The sequence below is a fragment of the Triticum dicoccoides genome, chromosome 1B, assembly GCF_002162155.2.
Source record: "Triticum dicoccoides isolate Atlit2015 ecotype Zavitan chromosome 1B, WEW_v2.0, whole genome shotgun sequence".
NCBI lineage: Eukaryota > Viridiplantae > Streptophyta > Magnoliopsida > Poales > Poaceae > Triticum > Triticum dicoccoides.
Window position 1 is genome coordinate 653,182,135 of NC_041381.1, and position 19,715 is coordinate 653,201,849.

Here is a 19,715-nt window from a genome sequence, read left to right on the forward strand (position 1 = left end):
GGTGGGGACCGCCGGAGAAAAAGCTCGGCGCGGGGGGCCTAGAGGGATGGCCGGTGCGGCGGCGGATCGGCTATGGGGAGTAGTTTTGGGGAGGGCGGGGCAGCGTGGCGGCGTGGGCCGACCGCGTGTGGCGGGGGCCGGCGGTTCGGCCGGTGGTGGCTGGCGGCTCGGGGGGTGGAGTTTGATGATAAACTGGAGGCCCTTGATTTCGTATCCAACGACTGGAAAATCTAATGACCAGAGATGAAAAAGTCAGTCGACTGACGTGTAGCCTCACCCTGCATGTACACATGCACGCATGCAAGACACGCACGCATGCAGGTGTGCAACACTGACACGTACACATAACGTACACACGTATGCATGGAGGCATGCGACACTGACACGTACACATGCACTCATGAACACACGCACGTACGCACCCATGCATGGAACACTGAAACGTACCCTTGCACGCACGCAACACTCGCACGCCTGCATGCACACAACACACGACGCAAGACACATGCTCAACCTATACGTGCATGCACCCTTTGTTAAGGACATGGATTGTTACGGGTATTAATCAATCTTATCTGTGATAAGCAGAACATTGATATTTGCAGCGGTCTTTATGAATCACAACGTATCGAACGGGCTATCAACATAGTAGGTTTATCTACATGAAAAAGATGACATCACACTCAATGAACAATCATCGGTTTATGAAATGCCCGCTTCTGATCGCCCTGGCCCACCAAATGTTCCTCTGATGTGCGCTGCCTGCGTTGGGTCACTGACATGCAGGCCATGTACCCAAAGAGCCCACACGTCAGTGGAAGAACGGCGGGGTGTCCTACGTCAGAGTCAAGTGCGCCACTCGCTGCACGCCTGGCTGAACATGCCTCCTTGCCGCATTCAAACGCCTCCATGAAACCCGCCCGTGTGGAAGCCGAGAAACCCACTCTGGACACACGTCCTTTCATGACCGGGCCGGCATTAAATGCAACACCGGCCGAGCTCCTCCTGTCTGCCGTCTATTTAATCTCCTATTTAAATGAGGCCAAACGCCGGCCAAGAATCGCACACCTCCGCCGCTCCCCTATCTCCTCCTTCACCATTTTTTCCACTCTTACAATGGCTTACGAAGAGTAGTTATTATGCATCCAAGCCGGCTGGGTAGCCCGCCGGATACGAGCTATGCAGCTCGCTGATCCACCTCCCTCCCCTCGCCCGTCGGAGCCAATTGCCACCCCAAGCCGACGCGCGGTTCAGCAACTCGCCGCTCCAGGCCAGCTCGACAAGGAGCGGCGCACGGGCGTCATTGCTGCCGTCCATGCGCCGCCTCATACCGCGTCTCCCGTTTCTGTGGTCGAGACTCCCATGCCGGTGGCTGCACCATGCAAGCAGCGACAGGAGCCGGGTGCGTGGAGAGCGACGAGTCGGTGGCCAGCGCCTCCGCGTCTGCCGCCATCATCAAGGAGAAGTAGAACACGGGAGGCCGCCACCGCTTGGGTCCCATGAAGGCCACCGTGGAGGCGACGCCGACGTACACAACCGGTGTCTTGCCGGATCCTTTTGTTGCGAGGACCTTCGTCGACCCTGCATGGGCTCCACGGAAGAGGGGAATGTTAGGATGAACTCGAGCCGGTGCCGGCCATGGCGAAGTAGTGGCCGGTGATGAACTCGAACCGATGCCGGCCACCATCATCTTCGGCATCAGCCAATGATATTAGTTGGGCAGTGGGGAAGCGAGCCGTCCTTTGCGCTGAAGCATATACCTCCGGGGCTCCCGGCAGTCCGGTGATTGTGCTGCCGTACATGAGGAACACAAATCGATCAGTGGGCAACCATTTAGGCCAGGTATTATATACCTGTGCTGTCCAGAACTAGCACCACGTAGTTCATTTGAATGTAATGAAATCCGTCATGTTTGCATGAAAATCCGGTATTTTATATGATTTCCGTCGTTGTTTATATGAAATATCAGTTTGTTTACGTGTTTGCGTGAATTTCGTCTGGTTGGTTGAGTTGCTGTCATAATGTGTGTGGCTATGGTTGGATGGCGTAATTTGCGGGTCGCCGGTCGGTCTGCGGGCAACTCAGGCGGCGTGGTGGGACAATAAAAACATAGCTCGTGCGAGATCGTCTCCAACGTGTGCGCTGGAGGTTGCATGAGCAACCAAGCAATTCCTCGTTCATTGGTGGCAAAGGCACCGGTGGACAAAAGGGTCGCCAATATTTTGGCTACCCCGGGCAAGATCCAAACAGCCCCTCCCAACAGATTCAAATCCCTTGTTTGCCATGGAATTTTTCCATGTGTTGTTTTCATGGACTAGCAAGATGCTCGTGCATTGCACGGAACATCAAGATGCATTTTTTTTACAAAACACATGTTGTGATTGACCCATGCAGGACTAATCCCATTTTGTAAAAACTAATGATATCTCGAGAATTTTATCGGATAAATGGTATCTCGAGAATTTTATCGGACTCCATTTTTGTATACAAGGCCACAAACCCATATTACAGGTACCAAGGCAAAAATTAATGTCTTCTATGTCAATGTTGCAAGCCACCTTGTTTCGTTGTTTGCCGTGTATTCTTCTCTTTCATGCACATCAAGCCAATGCTGACACTCCTGCATGCATGCAAGGGATAATTAATGTCCTCCTTTGCTAGTACTACGAGGCAAACACCATTAATATTGCATCGATTAGTGTTAGTGGCCTTGTATATCTGCAAATTGTAATTTTGATAGTGGCCCCTTGTATATAAAAATGGAGGGAGAAAGATGAGAGATAAGGTGAGGAGGAGTGGGGCGTGGTGGTGACTGGTGGTCGAACTGGGCGGAGGCATGGGGATGGACGGCGCATTATGTCTAGGTTTGTATCTCTCTCACAGACACCCATGTAGGTGGGGGACGTGCACGAAGAGAAGAGGTACACACACGGTGCATGTACTCCCGTCTCTTTCCCAACCACACCCGCGCGGGTACACGGTGGAGCTCATTTCTGTACGAAAAGGCAACCCACGTGGTAATTTGACACGTGTACTAGTTGTCCACTTGGTGGAGGGAGGATCGTCTACCACGAGTGAACAAACAAATTGCGACTTGACGTGTTATGTTAAAAAAGAGGCAAACCATGTGGGGCCTACCTTAGAGGCAAGGCTCTATACACTGGAGTACTTTTGATGTGTCCTGTCAACTCGCAGAACGAGGAGAAGCTTGCTTAGTACGCCATCTCCCCCGCCCACGGGCGCGGTGGCTCGCATGATGAGGTGAAGCTTGCTTACCAGTAGTAGTAGTAGTACTACTGTACGCCTTATGCCCGCTCCCTCGCCCACGCGCGCGGTGGCTCACAGGACGAGGAGAAAATTTTACTACTCCCTCCGTTTACTCCTCGTCCCTACTACCTTGGCTAGAGAGATTATCATATTGTTTGGAATATATATGTCCTTTAGTACTCCCTCCATTTACTTATACAAGGCCACTATAAAAAATACATTTTGCATCTATACAAGGCCACAAATAGTAATCGAGACAAAAGTTACTACTCCCTCCTTTCCAGTTTATGACTCAATTTCAAAATCTCTATGGTGAGTGGTCAAATTAATTTCATAGTTTGCACAAGTATTTTTCTCAAGAAGTTATGTTTACCGCGAGGCATTAATTAGAACGAATGCATGAATGACCACTAAATTTCCATGAACTTCTACATGCATTGGTGAGTTTTCTCTTGACACTGCTTGCATCTGGTGATCTAACGCACCTCGAAATCCAACATGTGATGGTACTACTACTAGTAGTAGAATTGAGACTTATCAAACGGAAAAACGAATGTTTTTTTAGATGAGCCCTATAAACCCTAGTGGGTACGTACTCCGTAAAATCAGATTTTTCCTAAACTAAGTCGCTCAACCTTTATTTGCTTGTTTCCCTTCCTGCCTTCTTGCCTCGAATAGACTATGCCAAACTCCCCTACCTGCCGCGTGGGAAAAGACCCGCCCTCGCCTTTTTTAGTCCGGGTTTGTATCAATGGATCGCGCGAAGTAGCAAAAACCCAACCCGTGTCTTGTAGTATACTCCTCCGTCGACGCTCCCTTTCATGAATTATGTACTTCCTGTCGCTGACATGTGGGACATATAGCAACCGGGTCGACGTGTCAAGCACCAAATAACAGTGCAGAACAGCAGGGGGGACGCACCCCAGTCGTACCGGCCCAGTAGTAGTAATGAGCAATGAGACGTGAAATCACAATGCCCCACCTTCCCAGACGGACGAAGCAACCATTATTTCACACTTCGGTTCGCCATCATCTCAAACCACGTAGTATTGCTTCTGCCTCAAGAGGGACACGCGCATCACCTTGGTACATCATGACACGTGGGACCGCATGACAGGCCATGCCCCCCCGTCGATCGCTCAGTAAAATCACCTCATTTTTACTATACTTCCTCCGTATCGGTTTACATGGCATGCACGTCATTCTAGGTTGAGAATTGAATTGGCTATATATGTGATGAACAGTACTCTAGCCTTTTAAAAAACGTATACTTTTGTACAGTAGTAGTATCGATGGATTGCGCCATGGAGCAAAAAATGAAACTAAAAAAAAGATGGTACATATAGAGAGCGCTCGTCGCCAAATTATGCATATAGTACTATTAAAAAAGCTAGTACATGCTTAAAAGGGGTGCTAAATGAAATGTAAGAAATACTAGTATGTACGTACTGAAGAGTTAAAGTAACGAGAAGAAACATAACATAGTTCTGCTGGGGGCTCAGCACAACACACCCCTCAAATTAAACTAAGCACACCTGAAATTAAACTATGCAACTAATCCGGTAGACACTACATTAGAACCACCGTGAGCAACAACACTGCCACCTTACTCGGAGTCCTCGTCCACGTCCTCGACTTCGTCCTTGTCCCTCTTCCTCTTGGCCGATACTTCTTTGCTTGAACCGTGCACTTGGCTCTTGCTCTACATCCAACCCTTGTAGATATTGAAACAAAGGTAGCCATCCATTGCAGCGTAGTGGATGTGGTCTATATCTAGTACATTCTGCTGCCGTGCATGACGATGAAATGTGTAATGAGGTTTCTCCAGTTTACCGTACGAAGGATGAACCATGGCTCCTGCCAGGGTCAGCATTGAAGGCTGACCACTGGAGGGCAGCAACCCATTCTTCTGGAGGTCAAATGGGTTGCCTACAACGAGGCCTATCTGACCCAGTACTCTTTTGTCGTTCGTAAAGTCTGCAGTAACGAATTTGACTAGGTTGCTCTTGAGGAAGTTCTTAAAATCTAGGCATTCAACGTCGACATGGCATATGTGGTAGACCAAGCATAAGTCATGCACGCAAACCTGGATCACGGCGGGCTTCTTCCTCTCTTCCTCCTTTAGATCCTTCTCTCGTCCGAGGACTGTGGTGTACTCAACATCTAGCCCAATGACCCACTCATCATCTGAGTTTTTGAACATGCCTCTGAAGCGAGCAAGGCATCCTTTCACCGTCACGGAAGAACGGGTGTAGATGACGTCGAACTCATCCCCGGTGATGGTTCTAACCTTGTACTCACCGCCGATCATGGAGATTTGGGACGCCATGGATTTGGGAGGAGGGTTAGGATTAGTGGAACTGCCATAATGTGAAAGGACAGGATGACTAGGAGCGAACCGCCGTAATATTAAAGGACGTGCGGGGACGAGTAGGAGCGAACTGCCAGTGTGCGAACGGCAGGGTAGTGGCTTTCCATTCTCCCATGACACGGGCTTCCGAGAGCCCTTGGATCTGAGATCAAACGGTTGCATGGCGTGATTCTAGACCTATGGGTGAATATCCTATCCTGGAGGGTTATTTTGCAAATTTTCAGCAACTTAGCATGCGACCATTCGATCTCAGATCCAAGGGCTGCCAACAGCCCTATCATGGTCGCGCCTACCACGACCGTCGCGTCGCTTGCGTGGTCGCGCCCTTGAAGATTTAACACGGTGCGTTAGGCTATCTGATGTTGGCATGTCATCACTTAGTCACTCCTACTACAACAAGGTTAGCTATAAGGTTGGCTATAAGTGTATTTTTTTACTTCTCTCTATCTCTTTCTTCGTACTCCCTCCGTCCCATAATATAAGAACGTTTTTTACACTAGTTTAGTGCCAAAAACGTTCTTATATTATGGGACAGAGGGAGTAGTATTTATTGCATTTGCCAAGGAGTGACCTCTTCCAACGAAATGGTTTTTAGATGAGGTGCTAAGGGCATTAAATGGCTTAGCAATCAAAGTCCCCAATGCATAGGTGCTTATTAGTAGTTTTTTGTTGCTAAGTTTGCTTCATTTAATTAGCTATAGACTCAAAATTGTCTTTTCACCTAGGGACACGCGGTTAGCGCTGTTTCTTCAATGGGTCACCAAACTAGTCTCTCTCTTCTTAATTAACTTGCCGCATCAGACTTTATGCCTATGTGGCAAGCTTAGCACCTGTAGGAGCAAGTAAGACGTAGAATAGTGGGCTATATGTGGAGGAAAGAGAGGCAAAGAAAAAGTGGAGAAGTGGGCTCTCATGCAAGAGCCAGCCTCTACTACATGGTGGAGCATTGGGAGAGGCACCTGTATGGAGGTGGTCAGGAATCGGGAGACTCACGCCGGTCGTAGCGCCGCAGTTAAAATGATAATGGCAAGTCAAATCACGGGGCCCCACCTGTCCAGCAGTAACTCACTATCAAATCACACAACCCTACGTTTGCAGCAGCCTACTCCCTCATCTTCTCGCGTCTTTGTCGAACCGACTAGGCAGAACTGCCCCGCCTACCGCGCAGGAAAAGCCCCGCCCTCGACTTTTAAATACAACTACATCCTCTTAAGAATCCAATGATATACTTCTTGTGACATAGTAACTCATATTTAGTTAGTCAAATGGATGACCTAGAACTACGTGCACGCCCTATAAACCGAGACGCCTAAAAAACGAGACGGAGAGGGTAGTTCAGCACGTATCTTTTTAGATCAATATAGTCAGGATTCACCAAGGAGCAAAACCAAGTGGTAGGCTGCTCCTCTCGTGTTGGCGTAGCAACTCAAGCAGGGTCAGTCCGCACACGAAATGGTGACACACTTAACAAGACCCCTTTGGCCGACATGTGGCTCATCCACCATCTTGTTCCACGCGTGATGCACCAAATTACAGTTCGGAGCAGCGGTTGGAATTGGTGGCACCTCGGTCGTGGCGCCGCAGTAGTAGAAAATGAGCGATGAGGGGTCAAATCACAAAGCCCCACCTTTCCCGCATTAAGCTGGACGGACGAAGCAACCATCATTTCACTCTAGGGAGCAAGAGCATAAAGAAAAGAGAAAACAATGATGCGTGCGGCAGCTACCTAGGGCACCCTAGGGTAGGGGTCTCCACTACAGATCTTTTTTTTAAAAGCGCCTCCACTACAAATCGGCTTCTCCCTCGTCCTCTTGAAGAAAACCGATGATGAGTGTGGTGGTAGGGTTTGTAGGAGTACTATGGCGTGCAGGGCCACGTCGTAGTAAACGGGTTCGAGTCGACGCCTTAAATATGTGTGGGCCGCTTGGTTTTACGGGAACGAGGCAACATTTTGGGTTCGGGGACCAGTGGAGATATAGTACGTACAAAAAAATGTGGACGTAGGTTCGACCGAAAGGCAATGATGCATGGGCCCTGCATTTTGATATACCCAGGGCCGCGTGAAATTTGCTACTCTACTCAAAACTAGTAAGGTACACATGCATTGAATGCATGAGATTTCAAAACCAAATTATGAATAAATACACACTATAACATGTAAAGCTTTGAGTCATATATGCATGATGTAGATGTTTGTTTAGTTCTTATAGTTCATCTCATTCAAAATCAGTTAGTTTTATAAAAATGTTAAGATTCATGGGGTCGTGCATTGTAAAGCATAAAGTAATAAACAAATAATGGCAATTCATTTAGAAAAAATATTCAATTATGATACAGAAGATTCTAGAACAAAGGAGAAGTGCTTGTGTTTTGAGGTTTGTGCATTATGCTTAAGTTCAACCATGGAGTCTTCTAAATTGTACATGTGGCAGATCTCGTGGAATGTTGATGATATCCAACAGCCAGTAGTGCTCGGATTTGCCATCTCTGCACTGTCGGATTAGCTTCATTCAACGACCATATTTCAAAGTTATTGGCACACTATATAGTTCTTGTGCCATAGTTGCATGTCTTGGAAAAAAGCTACTACTGGGTTGTACTAGCTATTTAGGAATAGAAGATGTATACATGGAAGTTGTAGGGAAAGAGATGACATGGAGTATCTCAATTCCTATGAGTAGGGATTGGAAAAGAGATGTCATTTGGTTCACATCATAGGAACTTTTCTATTGAATCTAGAGATGACATGTATCTCAATTCCTATGAGGAGGGATTAGAAAAGAGATGTAATTTGGTTCATATCATAGGAACTTTTTTATTGAATATATGCTAATGTTTATTTTCCTTTGAGATTAAGGGAGTATAGGAATCCGTTCATATGAACCAAGTGTCTCTAAAGCTATAGAAATGATATCATGTTTATTTCCTTTGAAATGTGGAGTATATGAATCTATTCCTATGAACCAATTGGCTCTAAAGGAAAAAATCCTATAAAAATCATATCATATAGAGTTCCTATGATATTCCTCGACACCAAAGGATGGTTAAAATTGCTGCGGGTAATAAGATGGTCTTTCTTTGTAGAGTCCTCCCCCATCTTTATAGTTACATCTCGAAGATGAATGAAATGATATATACAGGGTATTCTAAATGTGCAATTTGGTACACAAAAACTCGGTAGAAGTTTGCGAGGTTCGAATTTTCAATAAATCTATATGCACTGCATTTTGGAACGGAAGGAGCATACGACAGTTGCTAACACTCTTGTGGAAGATTTGTGTGTAGGAGGAGTGACTGTTCTGTTAAATGGCATGGCAAAACTGACACTGTCGGATGCCGATCTAACGGTTCTTATGATGTTCGTCAGGAAAAGGCTTGTGGCGAATGTTTGTCAGATAATGATTTACGGACACATGCTTGCATTGATACATGCCCCCCTCTCTCTCACGCACACGCACCCTCACGAGTCACGACTCTCCCGAATCCTCTCGCAGACTCGCACCCACTGTCTATCTGCAGGTAGACGTCACACACATATGTGCTCTTCACACCCTACCGTCAGAACTTCTAAAAAACAAAATACGTCGCGCACATTTTATTTTAGCTCACACGTCACACACTTATACTATTACTCTTGCGGCGAACGTTCTTTGGGCATAGTATATTGTACTCTCATGAAGAGAAGCGGTGCATGCACGCACTAGTTGTCTCACACCCACTCGCGGGTACATGTAGGAGCGCATTTTTTGAAGCTGGTAAACAAAATAACTCCACTATATATATAAGCAGGAGCCTTAGCGCTTGCTTTACTAGGGTTGCTCTCGTTCACTCTCTCATGCTCTCCAGATCTAAGCAAGACATAGGTGGCCACACTCTCTCTCAGCTCACGGCTGGTCACAAATCCGGTCGGACAGCCTCGACCGGGGCAGGGGTGTAGGTGCATCATTCATGCTGTCATCGGCGGCGAGGGAGGAGACCAATGGCAGCCCGCGCGTCCCGATCGGCAGCCATGCCGTTCTCTCTGAGAGAGCACCGGCTCGGGAGGGCCTCCGACCCCTTCTTCCTCCCTGCGGTATTATGGCCAAGATGCGGCCTCCCGACGCCGTCTTTGCCACGTGCCGATGACCCTCAGGTATATATTCCTTTGAAACCTGCCTTGCTCTACTACCCCAGCTCCCTTCGTGTGGATCTTTTTCTACTTTCGTCCGCTGTGCCAAAGCCACCTAGACTTTTACTATTATTAGAGGTAAAGCTAGTTCATACAGTCGACTCTAAGAGTTGGTTCAAACAGGGAAGAAAGTGGGAAAGTTGTAGCATGAATCTAGGACTTGGTTCTAAGAGGAAACGAGGGAAAGTAGTAGATACTGGCTACCCAACCGGTCTCTTGGTTGAAAAGACAAAGAAAGCATGGTGGATGGCGAAGGGTGGGGGGAAGTGGACCTATATCTTGGTTGAAAAAGGAAAGAAAGTGACGGGTGTTGGGGGACAACGCAAATGAGAATGAGTGTAACACCTCAAAAATTTAACCATGTTTTGTCTATTAAAATTTGCCAGGAGATTAAAAATTTTATTTTTCTGGATTTTTCCTTTGATTTCAGAAACCTCCCTTCTTTTGATTTTTGTGGAGTTCTTACCTTAAGTGAAAACTTTCCAAAAATATTATTGGACTTGTATACTCTCTCAACAAAACAATTCTTTTATCAGTGGATTTATTTGCATAATTGTTTTCCTGAGCTTTATTCTTTTAAAATGATTTTTCAAAGATTTTAGGGCCTCTTTTGCACTGCAACCATTTGACAAATGCATTTAAAATTTTCACCAAAATTTGGGGAGGTCAGGTGATATTTTTAAATCACTCTGATGCAAAAATATCTTTTATTCATTTGAGTTTTTAAGCTCTAACCCTAGTTTTCAAAACTGGTCCAATTGATGAGATTTCACTACAACCTATTTAAATATTTCTTTAAAAATTACATAAAAATTTGGAGATGTCAGTAGATGCATGTAATTCATTTTTATGCAAAAACCCATGATTGTTCTTTGCAAAATTTGAGTGAATCATCCTCATCTTCATTCTGGTCCAGCTTGTTGAATTGTACTGCAACCATGTTGCAACTTGCCCTTTTTGCTATGATTCCTTTTCCTGCTTGTAAACCATCCTGCAAAACCCTTAAGTCCAGGAGAGTGGCCCCATGGGAGTATTTTTGGTCCATGAAACTATACCCTTTTCTTTCTGACCAGATTTGGTTTTCTCAAATAATTGCACTAACAAGTTTTTGTCTTTGACAAACTAACCTTGCCACCCTCTTTATCTTCTAAAGAGACTAGGATCTGGAGATTTTGGCCACTCCAAGAGTTGCCTAGATGCCCTTGGCATTCTGTCAAACATCTTGGGTGCATGGTCAGTTTTGACATGGTTTTGAGTTTGCACTGTAAGCTTGATCCTCTGATCAAACCAGCTTGTCCACTGATCTTCTTGCACACCCTAGCCTAGACCTGGTAATCCCCAGCCCCACCCAAGCCTCCTGGCATGCCCTGGCATTTCGCCGAACACCTGGTGCACCCAGAGCGCATGTTTTGCACGCGCGCGCACCGAGCCGCCACATCTCACTGCCCCCCCCCCCGTGCTCGTTCTGGCCACTACCCTCTCGCAGCCAGCACGACCGCCTCCTCCCTCACCGCAGAGCCATCCCTGGAGCCGCACAGCGCTGCCGTCAGGTCGGCCATGGCGGCTAGCGGCCGGCCATAGTGGCTCCTGCCACGGTCGGCGCCGCCCGAGCCACAGCCGCGCGCCAGCTCGCTCATGGAACAGCCCGAGCTCATCCACCAGCTCATCCGCTAGCGCTCGTCGTCGCCACGTCGCTCTGCTGCATCAGAAGTGGTCGGCCGGCGATCTTATCCCCAGCAGCGGCGGAACCGACCTAGCTACACTATAAATGGTGACCCCGAGCTCCTCCTAGACCCCAGGCAGCCTCAAGCCATCCTCCTAGAGCTCCCCTAGCTCGCAATCGACCAGGGGAGGCCGTCTTCCCCGTCTCCGACCAGCTCAGCCACCGCCGCCTTCCGGCCCCGTTCATCGCAACCAGGCCCTCCCCCGTCCATCCAACACCACCACCCGACTCCCCTTCATCTTGCGGAGCCGCCCAAACCCCCTGCTGCGACGGAGAGCTACCGTAGCCCAAACCCCCTTTTGCTCCCGTAGCCACTGGCCGCCGCGAAGCTCGTCGCCGGTGACTCCCTCCATCCCCACCTGCCTAACGACCACCGGGAGGACCGCCCTGGACTGGCGGATCCATCCCCGCCCTCGGAGCCCCGCGAGGAGCCGCCAATCACCAGCGGCGATCACCGGAGTCCCGCCTCCGCTCGGGCAGAGGAAGAGGAGGGAAGGACGACTGGTCAAACCTGACCAGTGGGCCCCCTGGACCCACTGTCAGTGACCCACACGCCAGTCCACGCTAGATAAGTGGATGCGTAAAACCAAAGTACGTCTTCGACGTGTTCAGTTTCGAATCGTTTTTCTTTTTCTGTTTTATTTTAAAAAAACAGAGTTTGACTAAAACTTTGACTGACCATAACTTTTTAAATAGGACTCCAAATGAATTGATCCTTTTTCCTACCTCTCTCAAATATTGTCTAGTTTATTTTCAGATTTATTTGAAAAAAATTCAGACAACTTTTTTGCACTGTTTTGAAAACTATGTTTTAATTCAATATTTTCAAAAATAGGATTTTTGGAGAAGAAGAAAACTTTCAAAAGTTTTAAGGTGCACCTTGCCTCTACGCAACTTGAAGGAAAGCATTCTGAACCCTGGCATAATATCTTTGTGGGTTATTTGATACGGTTACAACACCACCGTGATACGAAGAACTCGTTATTTTATGTGGTGAAACGATCATACACATGAGTGCATATTGGAGATTTCCTTGCTGATTGGAAATGGACATGCTTGTGATAGTGATCATCCTCGTATGCCTTTCATGCCTACCGGAAGGAAAGCGGGAAAGTCTCTGTCTTGGGTAGACCTGAGCTTGTCCCTAGTTCCTCGTCGAGACGAGTGTGCCCGGTATGGCATGATGAGGTTTGATGAGTGGTGATTCGGTCTGTTGGATGAAAATATTTTTGTCATGCTAATCATACATGGAATACTTGAACCTCCTGAGTCGACCATAGATCGAGTCTTGTTCCGGTAACCCCCATACTTGTTTCGTACTACCACTTGTCCCTGCCATAGGTAGGGTATGGTTCAGTAAGTTGTCAACCCCTTTCCAGCACACACCGTACAGAGAGGCCATGGTGGAAGATACCGGCTGCATCCGGTAGGCATGCCACCTGGTCCGGGGGCATGGGTGTTTCGGTTGTAGCCGAGGGGGTAGCTCCCCCAGTTTGCGCGCGGTATAAATTTTGTGATCCCATGCTACTCGAGGTTGTACCCTCCCCACTTAGAGTTTTGCTTGACTAGTGTCATGGGTGATTCCAGACACCGGTAAGTTAGGCTGGTGTGTGCGGTCAGGTGTGTTTTCAATTAAAAGACCGCAGACGGAATTAGTCCTGATGGGCTAAAGGAATCCGTTACTTGTGGGTAAAGAGTACACCCTCTGCAGAGATTAAATCTATTCGAATAGCCGTGTCCATGGTTAAGGACTACAGTCTGGGTTGGGTCAAGTGTCGGTCTTAGTGTTGGTCTTCGGAGGAGAAACTACTAAACCAGAACATGGATCATGACGTGTGCCTAGTGCAATTCGCCCCCCCCCCCCATTCATTTTACCGGAGGGGGAAATAGGGAAGAGAGGGGAGAGGAAGGAAGGGGGAGGCCGACTCCCCCCTTTTCCTTCTCCCACTCGGCCGACGGCCTAGGACGGGTGCGCCAGCCCCTTGTGGGATGGTGTGCCCCTTCCCCTTTGGTTCCGGTAACCCCTCCGATAGTCCGATATGCCCCCGATAGCCGATACCCTCCGAAACACTTCCAGTGTCCGAATGTTATCATCCTATATATCAATCTTTACCTCTCGACCATTTCAAGACTCCTCGTCATGTCCGTGATCTCATCCAGATTCCGAACAACATTCAGTCACCAAATCACATAACTCATATAATACAAAATCGCCATCGAATGTTAAGCGTGCGGACCCTACAGGTTCGAGAACTATGTAGACATGACCGAGACACCTCTCTGGTCAATAAACAATAGAGGAACCTGGATGCTCATATTGGCTCCCACATATTCCACGGAGATCTTTATTTGTCGAATCGTTATGACAACATACATTATTCCCTTTGTCATCGGTATGTTACTTGCCTGAGATTCGATCGTCGCTATCTTCATACCTAGTTCAATCTCGTTACCGGCAAGTCTCTTTACTCGTTCCGTAATGCATTATCCTGCAACTAACTCATTAGTCACTTTGCTTGCAAGGCTTCTTATGATGTGCATTACAGAGAGGGCCAGAGATACATCTCCGATACTTGGAGTGACAAATCCTAATCTTGATCTATGCCAACCCAACAAACAACTTTGGAAATACCTGTAGAGCATCTTTATAATCAGCCAGTTACGTTGTGACGTTTGATAGCACACAAGGCATTCTTCTGCTATGCAGGAGTTTGCATAATCTCATAGTCGGAGGAATATGTATTTGACATGAAAAAAGCAATAGCAATAAAACTGAACGATCATTATGCTAAGCTAACGAATGGGTCTTGTCCATCACATCATCCTCTAATGATGTGATCCTGTTCATGAAATGACAACACATGTCTATGGTTAGGAAACTTAACCATCTTTGATTAACGAGCTAGTTTAGTAGAGGCTTAATAGGGATACAGTGTTTTGTCTATGTATCCACACATGTATCAAGTTTCCGGTTAATACAATTCTAGCATGAATAATAAACATTTATCATGAAATAAGGAAAATATAAAATAACAACTTTATTATTACCTCTAGGGCATATTTCCTTCATCACATTGTTCCCGAGATTGCCATCTTGACGCACAATCAGAAGTCGCTGCCCCGACGCCCATTGTCCCTGATGACGAAGAGATCCGTGCAAACTGCAACATGCTGACTCTCCAAGAAGATGCATCAAAGAAGGAAACAATGTAGCCGCCGTCATCACCCGCTTTGACCATCCGAAGCTAGGGATTTCTCCCGGAGAGTTGTGTAATGGAGCTCCATGGCAACACCGTCAAGAAGGGGAACGACACCATGGCCATGGCATCGCTGTTGCCGGCACCGACCCAAGGTCAGTACTAGAGTTTTGCTCAGAGCTCCTTCACACCTCCGAATCCGAGCAGATCCGAAGCACTGCACAGCGCACAATCCCCATGGCCGACTTCCACCGGCTCTACCTCGTCGTGCAGCTGTTGCCGCACCTCGCAACCGCGCCAGCAACCACAGCAGCACCTCATGTCGTGAGTGACGTGCCAGACCCCGCTCGACGCCAGAATCACGGCGCCCCGAGCCCCTTGTGCAGCTGCAGCCCGGGCCCCTCTGCGACCACCGGCTCCGCCGTGAGCTGCGCACGCCCCAAGACAACGCCACCGCTCGCGCGCCAACGTAGCCCGCCACCGCAGACCTTCCAGTGCCCCACCAACCACCTCTGACGGCGCGCCCAGCTGTTCCCACTCCGAATCCGACCTTGGCCGGCCAGATCCGACCGCCACGCACCTTTCGCCGCCCCTCTGTCGCGTCACTCCGCCCGCGCCGGAGCAAGGGACCAACACCGCGGGCCGACGCCGCCGGACACCCGGAGCAGCCTCCGCGACGCTAGTCGCCGCCGAATCGCTCCCAAGCGGCCGGGGTCCCCGCGCGGCGCCACCCGACGAGGTGACCAGCTGCCACCCTCCCTGGAGCCTGCCCGGGCTTCACCGGCAGGCTCCTCAAGCGGCGGCGAGACGAGGGGAGGGGTAGGAGGGGAGAGGTGGTGGCGCCGGTGGGGGCTCCCCTGTGTCGCCAGAGCAGAGGCGACACTGGTGGTACTACTTAGTTACCAGTATAAAGCCCTTTTTTTCAATTCAGTTCACAATTTAGTAATGCTAATGCCAAGTACGTAGCTATTGCAGAGGAAGAAGGAGCTGGGATTGCTGTGCAGAGCTGTGCTGCCTGCGTGTTTGCTTGTCCAGAGAATAGAAGATTAATTTGCGTGCAACATAAATGATAAATCACCACGAAGAGAAGGCAAACAAACAGTAATGCAGCTTCACTAACCAGGAGGATTACAGCTTTAACAAGAGTACATCGTTTAGCTTCAGCCCCATCAACGAGTCGCGGCCTGCAGTTTCAGGTTGGACCGAACAGAGCAGCAGGAGGAGAATATGAGCCGTCATCCTCCCCAGGTCTTCTCGCTTTAGATCCCATCCCTTCCCTTCGCCGCCCCCTGCTTGGGCGGCCGGGGAGCCCCAACCTTAGCCAGTGGTCACTCTCCATCCTATCCCTCCCCTCCGTCGCAGCTGGAGGAAGCCAAGCCCAGGCGTCTGACAGCGGTGGCGGAGGAGCCTCTCCTTCTCGCGTGCGTGGGTGACGCGGGGCACCCGGGCAAGCGGAAGTGCGCCCCCAGATCCGAGCATTCGCGGCGGTGGCTCGCTCCCGGCGGCGAGCGGCGGCGGATGACAGTGGTGGAGCTGCTGCATCTAGCCGCGGCGCTACGGCACCTCGGATCGGCGGCGGCGTGGAGGGCTTTGGCGGGTTGGTCATCTGCGGGCGTGGTTGGCCCTCTGGTCAGATCTGATCTGGCGAGATTGGCTTCTCGCTCCGCGGCGGCGGAGATCGGCGGTGGTCTGTGGGAGGTTGGTCGAGCAGATCCGGATGAAAGCCTCATTGTCGACTTGTTACCAAGACCGACGATGGCGGCACTCTTTTGTGTCATTACGTTCTTGAAGGCATCGCCATGGAGAAGCTCCATACCTCTATCCGCTACCTCCGGGGAAAACTCTAGATCAGTAGATCGGATGACGGCGGCGCTCTGGTGTCGTTTCCCCCTTAGGGCGTCATTCTTGGAGGTGTTGGAGGTGTACATGGGCTCGAGGGACCAGTGGACGGCTTCTTCGGTAGAGCGGTGCTTCATCTTATTTATTGATGGCGGCCGATCTCGACAGCGTGGCGCAGTGGAGACTCGGTGTCCGATGCGCAAAGATGGACTCGCACATGAGGAGGATGTCGTCTGGCGTCATGGTGGCGTCGATGACAGAGAGGCCTGGCAAGGTCGGTTTGTTAGTTTCTGCTCTGAAGATGGACTGGTGGAAGACGGCGGCGACGACACATGAGAGTGCGTTGGACCGGTTTGTATCCCAAACCCAGTATGTGGCTCGGTGGGGCCTCCGGCCTTAAATGTTAGGCTTTGATGCGATGTCTGTTTGGTATTAAGCTCGGACTATTGGCACTCTTTTATCAAGTGGTTAGGAGTAGCGACAATTATTGTTAAGATGGTGGCTTCGGACAAGCTGATGTACTACTCCCTCCGTCCGGAAATACTTGTCATCAAAATGAATAAAAGAGAATGTATCTAGATGTATATTAGTTCTAGATACATTCTTTTCTATCCATTTTGTTGACAACTATTTTCGGACGGAGGGAGTACTTTATAAGGTCTTTGTGAATAATTAATAAAATGGTTGCATGCATCGCCCAGATGCAGAGACGGAGTAATCCTCCTTTTCTTTAAATAAAAATAAAAATTGGAAGGCCCTAGGTCGGTAGCGCAGAGAAATGGAATAATATGAGGCAACTAGGAGACCCTGGGCCGAATCGTTCCTCATATATGGCGCATGAGCGCGATGCACAGGGTCTAAGCGACTGCGCCGACCCACCAGGCACGAAGCGGTTTTCTTTTAATACGCGGTGTGAAAATCCCAGGAAAGAGCGACATGACAAGGTCTAAAACTCGCGACCTAGCACTACTAAATTCCCAATCGATGTACCTCCACTCAATGACTGTTAGTGAATGATGGAAGCGTAAAATATTTAAGAACACACTGCAGCATCAAGATTTGATAATATTTTTGAAAATTTTCAAACCTTTTTTAAATTGTAAACAAATTTGAACTGCAAAATATTTTTAAAAACAGAAACAACTTTTATAATTTCAAACATTTTTTTAAATGCGAACAGTTTAACATTTTTTGAAAAACATGACAAAATTTGAAAACGTGAACCATTTTGGAAATCCCTGAACATTTTCCAAAGTGCGAACACTTTTTGAAAATTCCAACCCTTTTTTGAAAAACACAATTAGGTTTTTTTAAACATGAACAATATTTCGAAAACAATGAACAATTTTTGAAAATGTGAACATTTTTCGAAACATGATATTTTTTGAAAATGGGAACAAACTTTAGAAATGTGAATAAAAAATTTAAATCCGTTTTTTGAAAATGTGAGGAACTTTTTTGAAAAAATGGAAAACGTGAAAGAAATTAAATTCGTGACAAAATTTCAAATTATGAACGTTTTTGAATCTTCTGAATTTATGAAAAAAATAAAACAGGAAAAATGAGAAAAAAAATATATAAAGAAATTAAAAAACGAAAAGAAGAAGAAGAAGAAGGAATGGGCCTCTTATCTTGAGCCTGGATCATCTCTTGTCTCGCATACTCGGTACTATTTCTCAAACAAATAATACTCAGTACTGCTGACTGCCATTAGAACTATGATGACCAATCACTACTGCTTCACAGTACCTGAGCAAGAGCGAGGCATCCATTTGAGGAACAAGCTTTTTCAGACGGAGAGAGTAGATAAAAGAAATCTATTATGGCCAATAATCACACAAGATTCTAGCCCAAGTGAAGCGACGACACACTTAAGTACTAGTATAAAATAGTACTCCCTCCGTCCGGAAATACTTGTCGCGAAAATGCATAAAAATGGATGTATCTAGAACTAAAATACGTCTAGATACATCCATTCCACCGACAAGTATTTCCGGACGGAGGGAGTAGTATCTGAAGCTGCACCCTAACACCACATAATCTGGTGCTTGCTGCATAGCAAGATCTTGACAATTAGTGTTATTTTATCCCGTCATATTTGGAAATGCAACTGTGTCGCCAACCAAGAAATTCAACTATATCATATGATCCACTTACATTTAGTTTTGCTGCTTGAACTCCATGAACCTCGCTTTAAGATCCATGCATGTTTGATGTACTTTAGCATGTTATAAGTCGGTCCAAGTACGAACGATCCCTCGAGGCAATATATAGTACTTGAAACCCCATCAAATTTGCTTAGTGTGCTTCTTCTGCAACTGAAACATGTACAACCACGAAACTGTGAAGTGCCATGAGCCAGACAGCGAAGTGAGATACAACCCTATATTCTGTCACAGGAAAATGCAGAGGCATAAAAGTATCTCACAAAGGAGTCTGAAATTACACAAAGGAGTGCAGTTTCTTTTTCAGGGAGTCTGGACTAAAAGAAACAATTTTTTTTTAAACGAGGACTAAAAGAAACATTAATTTCCACACAAATTGAAAAAAAACTAGGCAATGAACTGAAAGAAATGATAGACTGAACAATCACTGAACTGCATTATATACATTGAATCCTATTAACTTTCACAAAATACACGTCTAATGAGATGACAAAACTAATCATGACCACGTCATTTGAGCTCCTTGTAAGTATAGCAGTACACCCATGTAATGCATCAGCAAAAGAAGAAAAGGCACAAAAGGCACCAACTCAAGGAAGTCAACGATGTTCCATTCATACACTCGTAATCAGGGATGATCCATGCATGCAGCATGTAAAGCTAACCCGTTACCAAAATCATCCAACTAAGATGAAAATTTAGAGGGATAAGTGAATTCCAAATTGCACCAGTGATTCTTCTTTCATTCAGGATAAAACATGTTACAACGGAGCCACGGTCTTACGGAACAAGAGAACTGTGTAGACAAAATGAGTTTCAGCGAACGGTTATCGAGTGCGTAGTTACTGAGTATTGTCAGATGTACCTTGTTCAACCAACATGAGACTCCTCGAAGACACTTCGCTAGCGCGCTGTCGACACGAGTGTGGCTTCCCGATCAATCTGCAAGAAGAGATGGACTTGCTTTTTAGCTTACCAGCTCACG

At 47.5% G+C, this 19,715-nt stretch overlaps 1 protein-coding gene across 1 annotated transcript in view; it reads right to left on the reverse strand.

Annotated features, from left to right (window-relative positions):
• Nucleotides 1-11,473, reverse strand: part of LOC119350800 (ATP synthase subunit beta, mitochondrial-like) — an 86,918-nt gene extending 75,445 nt beyond the window's left edge. Inside the window, exon 1 of the mRNA XM_037618456.1 lies at nt 11,283-11,473. Within this exon, the coding sequence (XP_037474353.1) occupies nt 11,283-11,473 (191 nt within the window). The remainder of the gene's footprint in view (nt 1-11,282) is intronic.
• Between the last annotated feature and the right edge of the window lie 8,242 nt (nt 11,474-19,715).